General features: G+C 35.5%; 1 protein-coding gene and 1 long non-coding RNA gene across 2 annotated transcripts; one reads left to right on the top strand and one right to left on the bottom strand.

The window, feature by feature from the left end:
- Nucleotides 1-2,651: 2,651 nt before the first annotated feature.
- LOC120317591 (PTTG1 interacting protein) lies at nt 2,652-21,711 on the top strand. The gene is made up of 7 exons (XM_039364293.1): nt 2,652-2,875; nt 5,379-5,434; nt 11,131-11,239; nt 12,248-12,353; nt 16,777-16,842; nt 18,534-18,580; nt 20,410-21,711. Exons 1-7 carry the CDS (start codon nt 2,776-2,778, stop codon nt 20,454-20,456), a joined length of 531 nt encoding a protein of 176 aa, XP_039220227.1. The 5' UTR covers nt 2,652-2,775; the 3' UTR covers nt 20,457-21,711.
- LOC120317613 lies at nt 2,882-7,784 on the bottom strand. The gene is made up of 3 exons (XR_005559280.1): nt 7,745-7,784; nt 5,191-5,275; nt 2,882-3,142 (listed from the first exon to the last, which is right to left on the bottom strand). It is a non-coding gene; the product is annotated as an uncharacterized LOC120317613 (long non-coding RNA).
- Nucleotides 21,712-22,758: the final 1,047 nt, after the last annotated feature.

Genomic DNA, 22,758 nt, shown 5'->3' with positions numbered 1-22,758 from the left:
CAATCTCATATTTTTCTTTTTTCAAGTTGGCTGAAGCAACTAAATATTCATGTTCATCAAGTTTATTTTTAAATGGGGAACCACCACAGAAAGCTTCTGCTTTTTGGTGTTTGTGGGAGCTGCTGCTAATGGGCAGGCTAGAACCAAATTGTAAGAGGACCTCCATAATTCAATTCCAAGAGAACCTCTCAAAGTGCCTCTGCTTTAGAGCCAATGGACACATCTAGAATATTTTAAAGGATAATCTGGGCACTCTTACAAAAGCTAATTTGTGGGACAAAACCACTCACATAATATAGATGTATTGAAGGCAAACTGACAAGGAAGTTCCAGTTCCTCCATTGGCTGTGAGTGTGCTCCCTACCATTTTGCACCACAAGAGGCTTTGAGCTGCCTAAGGATTCATAAAAGTTTTAGGGAGACTTTAAACACTGTAATATTTAATTTAATCTGGAGAGGAGATGTATTAATACATGGCTGGAATAATTATATTAATTACATATAATTTCAATGAAGTAGAAATACAAATAATATCAAACCAAAATTGCTGCACCCAGTCCATATATGCCATTTAGAAGCTGTGTTGTCCCTTGGTTTATACAGAATTGCATACTTCCGCTTTAGAATTTTGTCTCTTATTTACTATTTAGCACAAATAAACTTCTAAAAAATCTTAATGAATACAATAACAATTTGAATCTTACAACTTTTAAAAAAACTAGTGACACTTCAGTAACTTATGTTATTTTCATGCTTCAGTAAACAACTCAATATTATGGCACCATCATGTGGTCATTTATTACTTACATTATTTATATTATTTAAATTTATCTCAATTCAGAAACAGGTATAAAGATTGAAGTGAATATACTGACTTGGAACCATAGTCCAACTAATATGTTGCTGCAGAGGTGAGTTTTATTGTAGTTAGTGAGACTTATCTCAAGAATATGTGAACAGATTTCAATTTTGGAAAACAGGCTTAGGTTCATTTTGCAATTTACAATATGTTGCATTACTTAAGAGAGCAAAGATGGTTCAAGGAAAATACCTAATGCTCTTTTTAGAACCTAGGTATTGATTTGCCATCCTTAGTTAAGGAAACCCTTCCCATTTTTTTTAATAAAGATTCACTTAGAGAAAGCAGTATACTAGTTAACACATTTCAAATAAAATTTGCACACAAATTTAAAATGTAACAAAATAGTAAACGTTTCTCTAGCCCCCTTGCTCTCCCTACTATAGCATATGCTAAAATTGTGTTAAATTATGTTTCATCTCCCTGACCTGGATCGACCAAGTGTTTAAGATAAGATCCAGATTTATTGCTTTCTTTTTTATATTGTGCTGGGTGAATTTTAATGGTATACAATCCAGAATCATTGCCCACAAATTTGACTTATGAACAAATAATAAAAAAATTAAACTGGAAGAAATAGTAATTTCAGTTAAAATTATTGGGAGGAAGCATCAACATTGTTGGTTACTTTCCTACAATGTTAGTGCACTGATACATTTTGATAGCTGGAAGTGAGGAATATAATTCAGGAGCCACAGTTTGTTTAAGAAGCCCCACAGAAAAACAAAGCATCAATTTTAACCCATTAATTTTGTTACTTATTATATTCCACCTTTCCTCTAAGAGATTTAGGCAACAAGGCATACTGTGTAGAACTCTACATTTTCTTCTTACAACAATCCTGCGAGAGAGACTAGGCTGGAATCAGATTCCAACCATAGTGAACTTTCCAAATGAGAGTGAGTTTAAACCTGAATTACTTTAATTACACCACCCCACCTTGTCATGTTTTTCCAAAAAGGCAATCTGGTTTGTGAATACAGTACTCAATAGCCACAAGTGAATTGCTCTGCTGAGAGCCAACAGTTGAGTTGGAGAGCCACAGTTCCTTCACGTTGGACATAGGATGAAGATTTGTATTTCTTTAACACACTGCAGCAGAGTTGTACATTATGAATAGTGGGAGAAATTTACCTGGAATCGTTCACCATAATGGTGTAATTTACTTTACTCAGGTTTGTTGAACAAGCCATAGTAACCTGGTTAACATACACTTTACTATAAACTATGGCTTACAAACCATAATGGCTGAATTTATAAATTACGCTAAAAATAAAACCAGTGTTTTAATAGTTCAATAGGGTTGTGAAGTCTTACTTGGTTTAACTTACTACGTACACGAGTTAGTATGTTTTGCAAATCCGCCCCCGAACGAGCGACATTTGAGCCCAGATGAAATCAGAAAGAGACCAGAGAGAATTTGGCGGCAAACGTCTGGTTTTCCTTTTGCTTTCTCCTTAATCACAGTCTGGAAACTTCGGGCTCTTCTTTAAGCCAATCCCTCCCCCCGGCCCCATTCATAAAGTTCAACTCGTGGCATCAATATCCCTAAGAACATATTAGCTGGTGCTCTGTGCCGAGCTCTCGGGTCTTTTGTTTTTCAGTATTTGTAAATAATATATAAGAAAATAAGAATTTATGACATCAAAGCAACCGAAACATTCAGTTCTGCCAGCTGTTAGCATAAATACGAAGCCGCCCACCTTCTTCGGGAGCGCGCATCTTCTGGCACCGCCTCTTCGGAAGCTGCTTAGTCCCGCCCACGGCGTGCTCCCGTCAAAAATAGTGCGCGTGCACGGCAATGGGCGTGCCGGACGCGTATCTCCCGGGATTGTTTCCGGCCTTGGAAAGTAAGGGAGAGGGAGCCGAAGAGGCTCGGCCGAGCGGAGACAGCCTCCTCGCTTGTTTTAGTCGCCATGGGTTTCTTCCGACGCTTGTTTCTGCTGTGCCTCCCCTTGTTCCTCTCGACTCTGAATACCATGGTCCTGGGCACTTTGGCGACCGCTGGACAAGGAAGTAAGAAGAGACCCCGGACCTGCTGTGGGACAAGGGCGGTGGAGGCGGCCGTGGGGGCCGGGGGATTGTTTGCCAGTGTTGTTGGAGCAGTTGCGAGGGTCTTGTACAGTTTGTGCAGCCGCTTCGGCTTCTCTTCATCTTTGAGTCTGAGCTTAAAAAGCAAAGGGAGCACCGGGCGTACTTTGGAGAATGGGGGCGGAGAGGAGAATACTGTGCCAGTCTTGTGGCCTGGTCTCCGGATCCCTGTGTTTGCTATGATATGGGTGTCTGGATGAGAAAGCAGGTGAAAAAGAAACCTCTAACTCAAGGGTGGACAACAACCACCTCTGGCTCTGCAGAGGTTGAACTAACGCTCTCAACCTGCCTCATAATTTGAAATTAATGGGAGGTGCATTTTGTCACCACCTGCAAAATTACATATTTGTATTCCAGAGTACTGATATTTAATCTGTTGCTTAACTATTGAACTAATTTAAAAGTTTGTTTTTATTGTATTCAACATTGCCTTTCCCTTTTCCAATTTTTGAAATTCAAATAACTATGAAAGTGCCCCATAACAAAAAGCATTCTAAACACAGTACCCATTTTCCCATTGTATAGGAGATGCAAAGTATGTTGCTTCGAAACCTTTATACCGATTAATATTTTAACTAATTAAAACTGAATGTATAGTTCCCAGAACTTACTGGATCTTTCTTTTGAGTAAAGGGTAAATAGGATTGCAATCTGAGATGGCTTTAATTTGATGATAGCTCTAGACCAGAGGTCCCCAATCCTCTGACCATGGCCTGTTAGGATCCGGGCTACACAAACTGGAGGTGAATGATGGGCGAGCAAGTGAAACCAAAACCATCCCCCTTCCTGGTTGTTGAAAAAATTGTTTTCCACAAAACCAGTCCCTGGTGCCAAAAAGATTGCAGACCACTGTTCTAGGCAATCCAAAAAGGGAATTGTGAATGTATATGTCTTCGTATGCCTTTGAGTTAGTGTTGCTTCCTGGTGACTGCCTGTACAAGTTTCTGTAGTTTCCTTGGAAAGTGTTTGCAAAAGTGGGTTGCCATTGCCAGTTTCCTAGGGCTGAGAAAGAGTGACTAACCCAAAGTCATCCAGCTGAGTTCATGCTTCAGATGGGACTAGAACAGTGGTTCTCAACCTTTCTAATGCCGCGACCCCATAATACAGTACCCCATGTTGTGGTGACCCCCAACCACTTATACATCACTGGGTCCCTGGGGCGTGGCCAAAGAAAAGGGGAAAAAATGGCGGACAGCCTTGTTTGGCGACCCCCATGAAATGGTCGTTCGACCCCAAATGGGGTCCCGACCCACAGGTTGAGAACCACTGGACTAGAACAAACAGTTTCTGGATTCTAGCCTGGTGCCTATACAAAACTGCCTTTCAAAATGGAATATAGCACTGATATAATAATTTACATCTAATCCTATTGGTCTGCATTCCTTGGACACAAATTCTGGCATTTGAGTTTAACACATTTAATTTGCATAAAGTAGAATGGTGGTGTAACCCTGTTGGTATTACTTGTAAATGAAATGCCTGACCCCATAGTCAGAACTTTCTGCAACTAACAGAAAGCTAAAGCATTATGTGAAAGCCTTGCTTCTAAAACAATTTTCTTATATTTGAATTAAGTACATTTAACATGTTAAGAATTGTGTAAAACTATTTGAGAGCCAGTTTGTTGTAAGTTATGGCTAGAAACCAGGAGACCATGAGTTCTAGTGTTGCCTTAGGCACAAAGCCAGCTGGATGATCTTGGGCTAGTCATTTTCTCTGAGCCCTAGGAAGGAGGCAAGGAAAACCACTCTGATCTTTTCCAAGAAAACTAGATGGACCTCTCCAGAAAGTCTCTGAGAATCGAACATAATTAAATGGAAAAAAGACTGCTTAGGTCTTTGATCTTAAATTTGATGCTGCATGTGAATATATGTCAGTTGGGAGGGTGCATAGTAGAATTAGAAGCCTAATGTGTCTCATATTTATTTGCTTCATGCATCCAATAGATCAGGGGTGTCAAACTTGCAACGTCACGTGTCGTGTCATGACATATTGTGACTTTTTTCCATTGCCGGCAATGGGGTGGGCGCAGTTTCGGTATGACGCATCCAGCCCCCCGGAAGTTTGACACTCCTGCAATAGATCATAGTTGGTGGTCAGTGTATCATTCACACACACAATTGATATGTCTTTATCATTGATAGAACCTGTAGGTGATAGGTTTAGGTACTGCTTTTGTAGAAGAGAAGCTTAATAGCTGCCTTTAAGGTATAAAAACAATGTGTTGGATGTTGACTTACTGTTATCTCTCCAAACAAGAAGTAAGCTATTATTACAAATAGCTTTGATTCTGGACATTCAGTCACAAAGGATCCAGCTTTATGTCTGATTGCAAAACAAAATAAACAAAAACAAAATAAACAAAATCAGGAGGAAAGCTGGGAAAATGAAGAGATTAACTTAATTATTAATCAATTTATTTTCACAGTGGGGTGCCAGAAGTACACAAATAAAACTTGTGAAGAATGCCTGAAAAATGTCACAGTAAGTAACATGATTAGAAAACATCTCTAAATAAAATCCTGATCTACACTTGCTTCATGCAGTGATTTCAAGGGCAGCCTAATCTAGAGCATTCAGATATTCTGATTTATATAGCAAGTTCCTGTGTTATAAACTACTAAAACTAGTATCATAAAAATTATTTCTGCATGTGCTATAAAGTGTATGTACATATTTACTCAGCTTCCTGATTAGGATATCATATGACTGTGTAGATAGTGGACTCTTGAAATAGAACCAGGTGGCTATATCTATATATTTTATTTAAGACTAGGAATGGTAACATAGTAGAAAAAAGTCTTAATAATTTTCAAGCAGAATTCTTTATTTTATTTTGTTTAAAAATGTGATAAGTTAAATTTCAAGAAAATACTGCAATTTCCTTTCTTGTACTACTATAATGCTCTGAAAAACATATTCACAGCCTATTTCAAACTGTTGCTAAATTCTGTTTAGAAACAGTTTGAATCATATAATTATAGAACCTAAGCTATTGCTAAAGAGTGAGGAAGGAAGATTTGCTCTTGAAAGTTAGATATTAATTATACAGAAATGGTATATTACTTATGAATGTAATTCAGATTCATACATCAGATTCTTCAGTAGGATGCCTAGGGATATCAATGTGCTTGTAGATATATCTTCCTTGGTGCTAGATGAGTTCCCCATTTCATCTGACTTTATATCATTGCTAATACTTATAACAACAATAGGATGAAAAGCTCCAGCTTCTATTATCATCATAATTTCCAAGAATGCCTTGAGGTTACAGATAATTTAATAATATGAGTAATAAGATGGTGAAATGCTGCTCAGCCATAAAATGTCTACTCCATTTATTTGTTTGCACAATGGATTGGCTATTGTTAAAAAAAAAAACCAAGTTTGTCATGCAAAAGAAACCTAAGTACATCTGTCTTATTTCTAGTTTATGTTTATGCTTTCTACTTAAAAAGGATTTCTAAAAGGAAACTCAAAATAGTGCAAAAGTAATCTTACTAGGTAATTAGCCTAACTACATTTATATTGCAGGTCTGTGTATTCTAATTTGGAAATTGGACCCATTGGACTTTATTCTGAGAATTGGGTACTGAATGTTTCAATACTTGAGCTGTTAATTACTAGTGGGCCCCAAAAGGTCTCCTGCTCTGCAGAATATGCAACTGCACTGGTGAAGCTACCTTCTTTTCAGATGAAGAGAGTAAAAATGAGTGCATTTGAGAAGCATACTGTGTTCTTGCTGCTGCTTTGTGATAATCATCTGAAAGGGAGAATGAATTATAGCATTTATTCTTCACAACCTTGTTGTGTACATTCCAGGAGTAGAAATGTTTGGTATGGCACAGGATACTCAGGTCTGAATTTTGGTTCCCATCTGGTTGGAATTGTAGTATAAAACTAAATTGTAGTATAAAACTAAATATTAGTATTCTGTTGCATGATTTGTCTAGATTAATGTTTTGGGAAGGTTTCATTCTTCTAAGCCTGCTGTTTGTACTAAATCTCATAATTGTTTTTAGGCTGATACTCTGGAAATCCATTTCTACTCATTTGTGTGAAAGACAAAGTTAAAAACGGAACCGAGAGAATGAGTAATCTTAAACAACATTTGTCTTAGATAGGTTGGAAGGGTGGCAAAAAAGAAGAATAAAATGCAAGACATCAGCATGGGAGAGTCAGATGCATGACATGTGCCATCTTAGTAGTGTGAAAGGGAGATATTACCCTGTAAAAGAGAACAGAAATTACTTTATTCAAAGAGAAGCTAGTTAAAGAGGAAAATGGCATAAAAAGATGATTATGTAATAGAGTAGCTTATAGGAAGGTTAAAGCAAAAACATGAAAAATGAAGGTCATCAGTGTGTAGTGGGGTGCCCCAGGGCTCTGTTCTGGGCCCAGTGGTCTTCAACATCTTTATCAATGATTTGGATGAGAGAATAGATGGGGAACCCATCAAATTTGCAGACGACACCAAGTTGGCAAGAATAGCCAACACTCCAGAAGATAGGCTTAAGATACAGAAGGATCTTGACACACTTGGGCGCTATCTAACAAAATGAAATTCAGTGGTGAAAACATTTAGGCAAGAAAAACCAAATGCACAGGTACAGTATAGTGGTACCTTGCTCAACAGTAGTAACTGTGAGAGGGATCTCGGAGTTCTAGTAGACAATCACTTAAATATGAGCCAGCAGTGTGCTGCAGCTGCCAAAAAAACCAACACAGAGCTAGACTGCATTAACAGAGGGATAGATCAAGATCATGTGAAATATTAATACCATTTTATAATACCTTGGTAAGACCACACTTGGAATACTCCATCCAGTTTTGGTCGCCACGATGTAAAAAAAGATGTTGAGACTCTAGAAAGAGTACAGAGAAGAGCAACAAAGATGATTAGAGGACTGGAGGCTAAAACATACAGTATAAAAAACGGTTGCTGGAATTGGATATGTCTAGTTTAATGAAGAGAAGGACGAGGGGTGACATGATAGCTGTGTTCCAATATCAGGGGTTACTACAAAGAAGATGAAGTCAAGCTATTCTCCAAAGCATCTGAGGGCAGGACAAGAAGCAATGGATGGAAACTAACCAAAGAGAGAAGCAATCTAGAACTAAGGAGAAATTTCCTGACAGAACAATTGACCAGTGGAACAACCTGTCTCCAGAAATGGTGAATGCTCCAACACTGGAAGTTTTTAAGAATAGACTGGACAACCATTTGTCTGAAATGGTATAGGGTTTCCTGCCTAAGCAGGGGTTTGGACTAGAAAACCTCCAAGGTCCCTTCCAACTCCTACTACTATGACTACTACGACTACCATCATCATCATCAACAACTTGCTATAAAATTTATATGAAACAAATACTAGGGGAAAGCAGAAAATGTTTACAGTTGTTAAAAATAAGTTTTATTGTATTTAATTGTTTGGAAAAACAATGATCTAAGCTGACTTTTTACACTTTTGAAATTGAAATGGATACATTTTTGAAATATATAAAGTTAACAATATTTTAAACTCCAAACTAAGTTCCACACTATCCAAGAATCAGTGTTATAGCTCTGTTGTTTGACAGGAGCAGGGAAGCCTCCTGTACAAAAGTAACACCTAATAAGGTATTATGAAGAATAGGAGTTGTAAAAAAGTCTCTTCAGCAATAATTTTGTTTCCTACGATCATCATAGTAAAGCCTGCATTGCAACTCAGTTTAGCAGATACAGTGGAGCAGACACTTTGCCATGTTACACGTGCATAAAGTCCAATTGGCTACTTTATAAATGTGTATAGTGGTGCTATGCATGCAAACAAAATCCAGTCATCCTCCAAAGGATATTTGCATACACCAGACACATTTCCCTCCTTAATCCATTAAAGTTAGAGGTTACTGTTATCTTCTGTGGTTTATGTTTCAGCTAATTTGCTTACTAAGCATTGTGTACAATAATAAACTGCATTGATACATTTTAATACTTATTTGAAATATAAATAATCAAAAAACTGAAATACATGATGGAAAGTGGATAAAATGACTACAAATCACTGCAAAGAAGGTCATTATATAGTCTATATTGCTTTATAGAGTGAGCACAACATGTATTCCAACAAAGAAACATGTAAAGCTGAAGAATCTCTAATATTATATTAAATATGAAAATTGTATTTATCAAACAATGTACTGATGTACACATTATGACAATATGAAAAGCTTCAGGTTCCATTAGGAAAGTGATGCACTCTGCATGATACAAGAAAATATGTAACTTTGAATCAGTGTATTTCGAATAGTGACAGTTTATCTTGGTAACAGATTATTCCTTAAACAGGTGGCCGTTATTATAACTACCTGAAAATGAAAGGAGGAAAAGACTATCTTGATGAATATTAAAAAACAGGATATGCAGCATCTAGTGCAGTGGTTCTCAACCTTTCAAATGCCGCGATCCCATAATACAGTTCCCCATGTTGTGGTGACCCCCAACCACTTATACATCACCGGGTGCCAGGGGCGTGGCCAAAGAAAAGGGGGGGAAATGGCGGACAGCCTTGTTTGGCGACCCCCGTGAAATGGTCGTTCGACCCCAAATGGGGTCCCGCTCCACAGGTTGAGAACCACTGATCTAGTGTGACTTAACGTTTATAAGGCATGAGGCAAAGATTGAAGAAAAGTCTTGATGGAAGTTGAGAAATGCTCTACTTTAATTTTTAGCTAACAGCCATTGACAGAGCTCACTTTTTAATTAACCTGTCAGTTAAGCCTGCCTGTATGTTTGCAAGTTAAAGTTCTTAAATCAAGCATTTCTAAAGCCTTTGATGCCAGATTAGGACAAAAATGTTATTCAGTTCTGGAACTTAATTGGACTTGCTGTACCCCATGGGCACAAAATACTTGTACTGATTAACAGAAATCTTGCTTATCCGAAAGGTTTATATCCGAAGGGTTTATAACTAACTGATGAAATGCTGTTCACAAGTTTTTACCTATTTGTTTCTCTGTTCTTTACTTTGTAAATGTTCTTGTTTATAAATTTTAGTATCTTTTTCATAATACTATTGCATAATGTTTTTCAAAAGACAACTTGTGTGCTCCTTTTTTTCTTTAAAATTCTGAATTGGATTTTTTTTCTTTAACTCTCTTGGCATATTATGTGCTAAATTCAGCATTTTGATAAGCATTGCTGAATTGGTTTAATGAATAGCATCCTGTTTTCTTCATGGGCAAACAAATGTTTCTAAAAGTATAGGACAGAAACTGTGTTGGTGATTTCTGCTGGTGATTGTGGCAGGACCTGGATGAGGACCATGACCCTATCCTGTTGGATTTCTTGGTAGTCTTTAATAGCCTCAAAAATAATATCATCCTTCTGGATGCCTAGACTGAAAGGGATGGGAATTGGGAACACTGTTTAATAGTGGCTCTGCTCTTTCTTCAGTTAGGGGTGATGGGGAGAAGAAAGGTTGAGCCATTGTGTATTCAGTATGAAATGCCACAATGCTTGATTCTTTTATTTCATTTAACATCTACATTGAGCCCTTTGCCCAGCAAGTGGACCACTGATGACTGTTCTTATCTAATACAGATCACTCATCCTTTGTCACAGTTTGGATAATTTATTAACTTACGCCATCTAGAAATCCAGACATAGCAAAGATAGCAATCTACCTACATGCATTGATAACTTGTTATTGCCATATAAAATTGGTTCCATGATTACCAGTTAATTTCTCAGTATAATTCAAGGTGCTGGTGATAGCCCATACGATTCTATATAGCTTGAAGCCTGAACATCTCCCAGACTACTTACTTGAAATAAAATCTTCTTAAGGCATGCCAACAGAGAGTATGTACTAAGGATTCCCAATCACACATGACAGGACTTAGAAGTGATCATTTTCGGCTGAAGCTCCCCTATTATAGAATGTCTTGCCACCAGAAATGGGCCTTTGGCTCTCATTCTTGATACATAGGAAGCTGGTGATTCATTATTATTGTATTGATACAAATTTTATTGTACTGTTGATTTTTATTATTCTTTGACTTGCATGCTGCTTCAAGGCATGTGACATAAGCAACGCCTCAAAAGTTTGTAATGCATAATAAAATACAGATTCATTTATTGACTTTTGCAATCTCTCTTAGCTTGTGTTATTTAATCACATTCTCCCCCCCCCCTCCAGTGTTTATGGTGCAGCAGCAGCAAAAAATGCGTGGAGTATCCTGTTCGGAATATCCTCCCTCCAAGTTCTCTTTGTGAACTGAGCTCTGCACGCTGGGGCGTAGGTTGGGGTAAGTTCACTCTAGAAATTTTCTTTTAGTTGTCTTTAGCATGCTAAGTTTCAGACAATATTCTTCCTCCCGCAAATATTTCATATTACTATAAACTCTTGTAGGATTAACTTTTTAACAGTTCAAATTACCATGGCTTTCAAGATGATAGGAAGAGAACCTCTTTTAGTATCAGCATCAGTATTTCCCAGTTGTATCATATAAATATTTAATAGATTAAAAATTGATCAGTTGCTAATCAGTATAAATATTAAGCTTGTGGTGATTGCACAAGGAGTTGCAAACAAAGTCAGTTTGGTGTAGTGATTAAAGTACAGGTCTAGAAACCAGGAGACTGTAAGTTCTAGTCCTGTCTATGGCATGAAAGCTAGCTGGATGACTTTGGACCACTCACACACACTTAGCCTAACTCATCTCCCAGGGTTGCTTTTATGGAGAAAATAGGAGGAGGAAAGATTATTAGATATGTTCGCCACCTTGAGTTATTTATAAAGTAATAAAGGCAGGATAAAAATCTAATGAAAAAATAAATAAACAGGATATGACTGCATTGTATCATTCTCTGCTTGATTGTAGCATTTGGTAACTAGAAAATATGCAGCTTCTAATTTTGAAAATTCATATTCATGATTATGAGAGTTAAATTTTTTGGGGGGGCAGTAATCTCAGTGGCAGCTGATCCCCCCCATTTTAACTCTCATAGTCATGAACATGTATTTCCAAATTTCATATTCATGACTATGAATGTTAAAATATTGGTGGGGGGAAATCAGCCACCACTGAAACTAAATATTCAATTATTTTTTACTGCAGGGGGGATTAATTTGCTTCTTCATAACTCACTTGTATGAAACTGCTCTAATGTATATAGGTTCCTCACAATATAAGCTTTCAATCTTCGCTTGAAATAATTTATCTTTTTAAATAAACAATTAGGGCTCTAAATTGATTAAATGAATACTTCTTTGGCAACTAGGGCACTAACTTTTTTGTATTTAAATATTTCAGTGAATTTTGAAGCACTCATCATTACCATGTCGGTAGTGGGAGGAATAATCCTTATCACACTTTTCATCTGTTGCTGTTTCTGCTGCAGGAAGAAAAAGAACAGAAAGCAAGTATCAAATGATTTTGGGGGAATTTTATATTAGAATAGCAATCTGTTTTAATATAGTTTTTATTAAATACATTTTTAAAAGAATAAAAATACAGATTTTGAAAGAGGAGTAATAAGTAAAAAAAGAGACATGAAAAATAGCAATAGCACTTAGATTTATAACTGCTTCATAGTGCTTTACAACACTCTCTAAGCGTTTACAGAATCAGCATATTGCCCCTAACAATTTGAGTCCTCATTTGACTAAATCCGGAAGGATGGAAGGCTGAATCACCCTTGAGCCGGTCAGGATTGAACTCTCGGCAGTAGGCAGAATCAGTCTGCAGTACTGCATTCCAACCATTGTGCCACCGTGGCTCCTTCTTAAATTATAAAGTAGATAAAAATTATAATCTGCTCTCTCTCTCTAAGGTTATCATCTAAAATTGATTTTTTTTTCCTTGTTTCTTTTTTGGGAGAGCTTCTTCTTTTGTTATATAAAATGTCCCCTCATAAAAGCTGTACTTGCGCCCCTAATCATCTTTATGTCTGTACTTTTATTAAAATTATTAAAAATTATTTTGTTTTTTTAATCATCCATTTCTGAAACAATGTTTTATTTAACCTCCCTCTGAAAGGATCAATTTTCTTTTTAAGTGCTAAAGGCACTGGGTTGTGTCTAAAAAGGTCCTTGGCAGTATCTCCACTTTGTGAACACTAGTAACCAAATTCTTAGATATCTAAAATTTCAATTCTTGAAAAAAATCTACAGGTAGTCCTCAACTTACGACCACAATTGAACCCAAAATTGATGTTGCTAAGTGAAACATTTGTTAAGTAACTATTACCCCATTTTATGACCTGTCTTGCCACAATTGTTAAATGAATCACTGCACTTGCTAAGTTAGTCACATGATTGTTAAGTGAAACTGGCTTCCCCATTGACTTTGCTTGTCAGAAGGTCACAAAAGCTGATCGTATGACCCCAGGACATGCATGACCCCAGGACATTTGAACGGTCATAAATATGAACCAGTTGTCAAGCATCTCAGTTTTGATCATGTGACCATAGGGATGCTGCAAAGGTCGTAAGTATGAAAAATGGTCATAAGTCACTTTTTTAGCACCATTATAACTTCAAACAGTCACTAAATGAACTGTTGTAAGTTGAGGATTACTTGTACTGAATGTCTTTGGAAAAAAAAGTATATTCTTTTGCACCACCATTTTTGTATCTCCATGCATCCATAAGTTCTAAATTGTCTATCGTATTTTTTTTTAAAAAAAAAAAACACCTCTTGGTAATTTACCTTGTGTCATTTTAATATCTTTCTCAAAAATTCAATCTTTTTGTGGACACATTACTCCATTCCAATCTCCCATTATAAATCAGCTTTCATATGGTAAGTCTATCAGTTTATCCATAAGACCTTTTGTAAAATGTTATTTTAGCCTGATTTGGAGCATAAATTCCCATTACTGGAGTCTTGGTCCCATGCAAATAGCTTCAATCTCACATATTTACCATAATTAACAGTCAGTATTAGTTCTGGTTGTAATTAGGGGTTTATATATAAACTATTTCTCTTTTTGGCTCCTGCTGAAATAAATTCTTTACTCATATTTTTGCAACTCAAATATTTTGTATCCTTTTTTCTTATATGCATTTCTTTGAACAAATTACAGAATAACAAAGTTGGAAGGGACCTTGGAGTTCCTTCTAGTCCAGGTGTAAGGCAACCTTGGCTCTTTTATGACTCGTGGACTTCAACTCCCAGAATTCTGTCTCAGGAATTCTGGGAGTTGAAGTCCACGAGTCATAAAAGAGCCAAGGTTGCCTACCCCTGTTTATTTATTTATTTTATTTGTTCTAGTCCAACCCCCTGCTTAAGTAGGAGATCATACCATTTCAGACAAATGATTGTCCAATCTCTTCTTACAAACCTCCAGTGATGCAGTACCCACAACTTTGAAGGCAAGCAGTTCCACTGATTAACTGTTCTAGCTATCAAGAAATCTCTCCTTGTTTCTAGGTTGCTTCTCTCCTTAATTAGTTTCTATCTATTGCTTCTAGTTCTACCTTCAGGGGCTTTGGAGAATAGGTTGACCTCCTATTCTTTGTGGCAGCCCCTGAGATATTGATAGACACTGCTATCATGTCACCCTAATCTGTCTTTTCATTAAACTTATCCAATTCCTGCAACCATACTTTGTATGTCATAAAATGTTCATACATTTTAGTTCCAGTCACTTTATCATCTTTGTTGTTTTTGTCTGCACTCTTTCTAGAGTCTCAACATTGTTTTATATCATGGTGACCAAAATTGGATATAATATTCCAAGTGTGGTCTTACCAAGGCATTATAAAGTGGTATTAATGCTTGAATTTATGCCTTACATTGTTTCAATTTTTTTTATAATGAAATAATTTTCTTCCTTTTTGAGGAGCATTTGCTCCATATATACTCCACATTAGGCATTTAAAGAGAGCCAGTTTGGTTTAATGGTGAAGGCATCCGGCTAGAAACCAGGAGGTTGCGAGTTCTAATTCTGCCTTAGGCATAAAAACCAGCTGGCTGACTTTGGGCTAGTGCTAGTCATTCTCTCTCAATCCACAATATTAGGCTCAGATAACAGTCAATCAATCTGTCATAATTAATGGATCAACATTCTGTTGATCTGAAAAAAAGCAGACTGCACTTCCAGGAAAAGCATTAGGAAGAAAAAAAATAGGAATTTAAAATCCACATATGCCAGAAACTTAGAAATATCAATATCTGTAGCACCTCACAAGGTGATCTTCTCATTATTTTCTTGTGGCTGTTGTCTGGGTTCCTCTATCACTTCCATTTACATTTCTTCCATTTCCCTTTGAATTTTAATTCTAGGAATTCTCTTAGTTTTTGGACTGAATTTATTTAAATCTGTGTTCAAAAGGGAAGATTACTTTTTCCAATTTACCCCAGCAAAGTGGTATATTTACTGTTTGAACTTGTCAGTAAAAATAAAATACTCTTTTTATTGTGCAGTAGTCTGATTCTGATTGGGATTTGTTTAAGTACAGTCATAATCTGCATTATTAATCTATCTGGAAGTAAAAAGTGGCTGTAAAATGTGACCTCTAGTCTTCCTCCTAACAAAGTGCACAATAATATCTCTTGGTATATTTCTTATATTTGCAAATTGCATGTTGATTCTATACACTTTGGAGAAATCCCTTTTTTATGCCTCCATATCATTTGCATCCCATTCAAAAAAAGAATTCTTAAAGACTGAACATCTGACTGATCTCCAATGTCTTCTCCAAAATCCTCTGGAACTGCTCTAAATCTCAAGCAAAATTATTTTTATCTCATTCCTATAATGTTGAATTGTCTAAGTTCTTTTCCTTCTCCCTTTATTAGTTCTGTTTTTGTTTCTAAAATTAAATTTTAGTTTCTAAAATTTTCACTTTATCATTAATTTAAATTTTCTCATAAGTTTTCCTATAGATTCTTCAATTTTTTTTATAACCTCTTCATCTCTTCTTTACAAACCTTTCTTCCATTTCTTCCACTTTAAAAATAACTAGTTCCTTTTAAACATATTTTATAGATTCATGTATCTGTTTTTCCACCTGATCAATCATCTTTTGTAATATTTCTGGAGTAAACTCTATTTTCTATCAGTTGCTCCAACAATCTTCCCCAAGGCTTGCAACTTTTCTGGTGGTTGCTATTCTTTTATTTATAATTCAAAAAATAAAAGTATATCAATTATGAAGATGAAAATAAAATGGCAAGCTATATACACACACACCCTTTGCCTTTTCTATACCCTTAAGGTTTTAGGTCAGTCTATTTTTCTATATTTTTAAATGACACAGTTGATCTCACATTACACTTAACACCATGTTTTGTAAATTCCACTGCCTTTTATCTTTGATGTTGAACAATCTTCATTTCCACAAAGATCTGGGACATCTGGTCTATTTATTTAATCAATTCCAAATAGCACCAAAAGCACTTTCATCAGAATATTAATCTTCTTACATTTGTACCATTCTCTTTGTCCATTTATGCCTTTCTAAATCAAAATCTCTTTGCTTTGTTTTAAAGTGTTTAAAATATTATTTTCCTTTTTGCTTTATTTCCTGTAATTTGGAAGGAATGCTGACTCCTGTTTTCTCTGTCCTGCTGATTTCAAAGACTTTCTCAACTGTACATTTATTGTATCTGAAAGTGATTAAGAAAGTGTTTCCAAAGACTTGCCAGCCAGCCGTTCACCATTCACCCCCTCAGTGCCCTTTCTGTTCTTTCAGAGACATCTGTCTAGCCATGGAATCTCACCCAGATGCCATAATGGCACTCTATTTTTGCTTATTTTTTTAATGGTTTGATGAGTTCATAATATGGAATAATGATCCATTGCAGTCTGTTTTCAATAATCTTATTTTAAACAGGGCCGATAAAGAGGATGAAAAGACTGCCAGGGAAAGAGAACAAAGGAGAGTTCGGCAGGAAGAAAGGTGAGTTCCTTCTAGTTTATGGGTGCCAGTCAGGCTTGCTTTTTCTAGTCTTTGGTCATTCCACGCCATTCAAGAAATAAGACTTGCTTCACAATTGGATGTTTTCTTGAAATTTTGCACAGATACGATAAATAGGAGTGTGCACAAAAAAGGAATTGTTTTTGCTTTGTGAATGAAGCAAACTTACTGTGATTGAATGTTTGTCCAAACTGTTTCCCATTTGACCAAAGCAAAACATATAACAGTTTCTGATAAGACAAAATCCAGAGTGGTTGTATGAATTGAAAAAGACAAGGCTGCTCCCCTCCTCTACTTCGGCACTACTCCACTCCCCCTGTGCTCAGCCTGCCTGCCAGTTTTCCCAGCACCTTTCTTCCCTATAGCTGCAGTTTCATTTCAATCCAAACATGATTCACTTACTCATCTTTACCCTTCCTACCTTCCCAGTCATTGCTGATGTCCCTGCCTTTATCCCACTGTTTACCATTCTGGAAGATATCTGTGTAGAACACCAAGCACAGATGTTTCAATCCAACAAGAGGAAAGTAGAAATATACTCACGCAGCAACTCTCAAAGTAGTCAACTCTTGTTGTCATGTGCAGAGAAATGTTGATCAAATCATCTAATACAGTGATGGCGAACCTTTTAGAGACTGAGTGCCCAAACTGCAACCCAAAACCCACTTACGTATCGTCAGGTGCTGGGTGTGGCTGCAGTGGTAACAGCAGACCGGGTGGGACTAAAAAGTTCACTCAATCAATTCCAACTTTGCAACATCTTTTTTTTCCCCGCAAGAAGTTGAAATTGATTGATTGATTGAACCTTTTTTTTTTTTTGCACATGGCGGCAGAGGCCTAAAGCGAAAAGCTTTTATAAAATCCAGCTGAAGGCCTAGGACTGGGGCGATGGTGCATGTGCCCACAGAGAGGGCTCTGCTTGCCACCTGTGGCATGCGTGCCATAGGCTCGCCACCACGGATCTAATAGATCTTGAGCTCATGCTAGTGACTTGTGCTCTGGACTTCTTAAAATAGTGTAAAAAAAAAAAGCAGTTGGGACACATAACCTTAAATTGATGTTTTGCTTTCCATAATAGGTCCCATAAGATTTTTTAATATAGTGTAATAAATAAGAGCTCATTGTAGGAGTCCAAGATGTCCATATGATGAATTATCTGAAAATTCCATATTAGATTAACTGCATATGTGTGTGGTAATATATCTGTAAATCTGCCAGAATAATCAGTGCAATTCCTATATCTTTTTACACCTAGATAGTATTGAATGAAAAGTTTGAAAATGTAAAAAATTTTTTTTTTAAAAAAGCAACATTCTTGCATAAAGGATTCTACATTATCCTAAGTATTTCTGGACTTTAAAAAGAGATCTGTTAGCTGGTTATAAAGCACCTCCTTTTCTAGATATTTTAAGGGAAATTACCTTAATATAGATAAGTCTCAGTTCCCTTTTTTAATGATTTGGACACAAATGTATTTTATTTAGCATTAGGGATGTACAGAATGTAAAATGCTTAGAGCAAGCAATATGGAATGGTCTATATTTGGACAGAAATTGTGGAAGTAGTTTTGTGTTGATCAGATTATTATTTTTGTTATTTGCAAGATAAATGGTAATTTATTTGGACTTCCTTCTCTTCCTTCCATAAAATAACATGCTTGATCTTTCATACAGGAGAGCAGAGATGAAATCTAGACATGATGAAATCCGGAAAAAATATGGTAATGTGTACTATATTTTACATCTTTTTAAAGTAAAGCCTTTGTTACAAAGCCATTTTTTGTAATAAAATACAGGGGTGAGATAAACTAGCTTATATCATGATCTTTTTGTTAGAAAGAATGTCGCTTACCATATGGGTGGGCTCTGATTATAAAGTCCCGAAATAGTTTTCTGGACTATATTCTTAATTTCATGACTGATATTTCTTGACTCCTGCCTCTAAAGTTGAATTTGAAAGGGGTGGAGGAAAATAATTGCATGAATGGTGAATACAGACTGGTTTCAATATTTGAGTTTCAGTAATTGTGATACGGACTTTGAAGTGTTGTTTAGTGTCTTATCTAAAGAATGTAGAACATATTTCATATACATATTAGCCAATATTCAGAAATAAAATACATGGTAGTTTCTCTGCAACTGAAAATGGGTTTATTTGAGAAAGCAATTTTACACAGTAGATATAAATAGCTTAACTGTAATAAATGTATAACAATTATTGAAATAATTGAAGTTGCTAATTTGAAGGTGTTGAGTAATTTCTTTTTTCTTATTGTACCATATCATTACATCTGCAATCTGAATGTTAAATATTGACTATTGTAGGCTCAGGGATAGTACAGATTCAAGCAAAGCACAGTCCCATTGTCATTGGAAAAATGTTCTTTATTGCAATAATAAAAAGATATATCACAAGCTTGTACTTTACATGAAACTACGGTAGTTTGTTTAATTTTTTTCTACCTTATTCTTACTTTGTTTTATGTAATACCTACTAGTTACTATGGCCTTATTTTATCTTGATATTCTTAATTTTAATCTATGTTATAATTTTGTTTAGCATGTTAACAATCTGTTTTCTGTTTTGAATTCCTGTATTTCTGTAACTTGTTTTGCTTTTTAATATGTGTCTTTCTACTTACAATTAATACTTTAATAGCTTTAAATCTGTCTTCTGTCTTCTGTCCTACTTTAATCTTTAAGGCCATTTCTTCTATAAGTTCTTCATATTTTACTCCTTTCCCTGCAAAACCACTTGTTTGTTGATTCCAGCAAACCCACTGCTGTCGTCTCTTCTGGCCTCATGTGCTAGCAGCTAGCAAAGATCTACTGCTGGCTAGAGACCAGGATATTGTACAGCTGCCTCTTATTGAATGATCTGTTCCCAGTCCTCAGACCTATCTCCCCGCTCAATGTATGAGGCATCTTTTTTTTTTTTTTTGCTACTTGGTGGCTGCCTCAGTGCAGTAATCTTTCACTGTCCTTGCATGCCTGTATCTGCATTTCTAATCATTTCTGGCTACTATGCTATGTTTAAGGTTCTTTAAACCCTGTTTCTGGCAGTTGTATCACGTTGTGGTCTTAATTTTTTAGTAATTGGCAACTAATTCCTGTTTTCTCTTTTGGGTCATCAGAATGGACCAGATAGGAATGTGTTATCCTTCTCTGTAGCTAGAAGTCAGGGCTTAAAATTTCTTCTTGTCCTTTGGAGGAAACCTCTCTTTTCAGCTCTCTTAAGTTTAATACTATGCATTTTATGACATGGGTCTCCTGACTTCATTTTGGAAGTCAAGTAAGAAAAAAGGAAAAGTATATATAACATATAAGTGTCAGGACAATAAGAAGTCTTAGGTTTTGCCTTCCTAGCTGGAAGAAATGGGGTGTGAAAACACTTTTTTGGGGGGGGGGGTGTGACAGCGAGGGTAGCATTTACCTTCTGGTGATCAAGAAGGACTTCACGGTAAGGCCAGTTTCTGTTCCACTTCCTTTTAAACTTTGCCATATACCATTAATATTTGTAATGTTCTAAATATGTATTTTTTTCTTTTAGGTTTGTTTAACGAGGAAAATCCATATGCCAAATTTGAAAATAACTAAGACTTCTTTTGAAATATCCCAAATACCATCTGGAAGTGCTGTCTATATAATGTACAGCTATGAAAAAAGATATGTACATTAGATGTCTTAATTGCAAATAGAAAAATGCTCTTAACGTAAGATGGAGCTGACCATAACTACAGTGACTGATAAAGACTGAGATTAATGAACAAACCAACATACCTCTAAAACTCTGGAGGCTGCAATATATTCATGTTATTTTTTTTCTAGTTATTAAGCTACTATAATATTTTGCTTCTTGTGCATTGTTCAGTTGCCAGCCAAGTCTTAAGCTAAATTTATTGATGAATTGGGACAGGATGTTGCACATACTGTATCCTTTTCTTCTGTGACCAACAGTTTGAGACATTCTAATATTAATAGTAGAAATAAGACAAGGTTTTAAAGATCCTTGTATATACTTAGAAATTTCCTATACAAAAATATCATACACTTTAATAGATTTTCTGGCAAAAGTGACTAAATTATTCCAGAAAGAAATTGTTCTCAAAATATATTTGTTATGGAATTCTAAGGAGCTGCATTTTTATAAATTGATTCTATATTTCTTTGCAAAATATGTATAGTCCTTTGTTTTATGCCTTAAAAAAATCTACCAGAGAAGTCATTAAACTGAATGTTAATAAGAGCGTTAATGTTTATACTGTCATTCATTTAGCCATATGCATTTAAACTGTAAAAGTTCAGTTGCATTCAGTCTTCTTGAATTACTTTAATGTTGTAATACAAATTTGCCTAACCCTTTAATGTATGTGTATCACATTCTATCCTTCATGTATCCAAATGGTAACATATTGTATAATGTCTGAAAGAATATCCTTTATAACTACAATGTAAATTTATGTACTTTAAGTCTTATGATAAAATCTTTCAGCTTGATGCAATAGTCTGTTTTCAGGCAATTCTATATTTGGTGTCTTATGCACTGGAGGGTAAACATTTTTATTTTTTTCTGACAGGTCATATCAAGACTAAGAAAAATTGATTTTGTAATTTAATTGGAAGAGTGAAATAATTATCTTGAATTTTTTTTAATAACTTAAAAAAAAGAAAGGGTACTTATAATTTACATATTTTCTCCTGAGTATTTTTATTTGAACTCTTTACCTATGTGAGAACTGAATGAAAGAAAATAAAATGTCAGCGTAGAATTTGATGAAGAATATGGAACATTAGCCTTAATTTTTCATCTCAAGAAGTTAAATAAAATGTGCATGCCCTGAAATATTTAGTATTCTTCTGTAGTCCTATGAGTATTGTGTTGTCCGTTGCACAGTAACTACAATTGCTTTGAAATGCTTTCTTATATTTACTCTTCAGTTGACTGTTTTATAAAAGTCATAGTGAAGTTTCTCTAGAACTTTCCCTGCTTAAATATATATATTTCCAAAAGATAGAACACTGTATTACAAAAACTTTTATGCAATTCATTTGTCACGATAAGGATAATAGTGAAAAATGTAAAGATTTTAAAATCTCTTCTAATAACCTTCAGAACTCTCTTGAGCTTAAAATGAGAACTTGCATTTGAATGCAGTATTAGATACTGCCTAAGAACGTTCTCATGAACTTACCTAATAGAAGTTAACACTGGAATTCCTCTTAAGATATATATTAATCTTGATGCAAAATTCATCTTAATGTACTGGAATTATTAATCAGTTCTTCATTAATGTTAAGGATTTCAAAGGATGTTTGAGAACATTATCTGGATTTTGGTGATCATAAATATTAGTCTTAGTTCTCTTTGGAGATCATAAAGATCAGTCTTAGCATTTGCTAACAAAGGTAATCAGTGCTCTCTTGTTATTCTAGGTTATTGTTCTCTTTTATGATCCTACATATCCTTCTACAAAACTGTATTCTTCCCTGAATTGTGCTTCCATTTGGACCAGAAATGTCATAAAGTATTTTCTGTAGAAGACATCTGGATGGGGTGGCTACTGTTGGAACTCCACAGCTTATATACAGATTGTAAAAAAAAATATTTTAAGCAAGTAGATTTTTAAAATTATTTTAATGGTATTCCAGATCACCTAGCTGTAGCAAAATGTGCATTAAATATTTGAGATATGAATAACACTGTAGAAACACCTTTTATAATGATATTTCTATCAATTCTGGATTGACGAGATAAGGTATAAAAAGTATAACGTAATATATATGTGCAGGTGCTTGGAAATAATAGCCACTAAAAGAAGTATTAAATCAGTGACTTAGAATTAATTTCTTGCTGTTTCTTTGCCACTATAAAATAAAAATTTTAGTGACTTTGACTTAA

This window comes from Crotalus tigris, unplaced genomic scaffold (genome assembly GCF_016545835.1).
Source record: "Crotalus tigris isolate CLP2741 ecotype Arizona unplaced genomic scaffold, ASM1654583v1 scf7180000017591.2836849, whole genome shotgun sequence".
Taxonomy (NCBI): Eukaryota; Metazoa; Chordata; class Lepidosauria; order Squamata; family Viperidae; genus Crotalus; species Crotalus tigris.
This window is presented reverse-complemented; position numbering and strand designations above follow the sequence as displayed.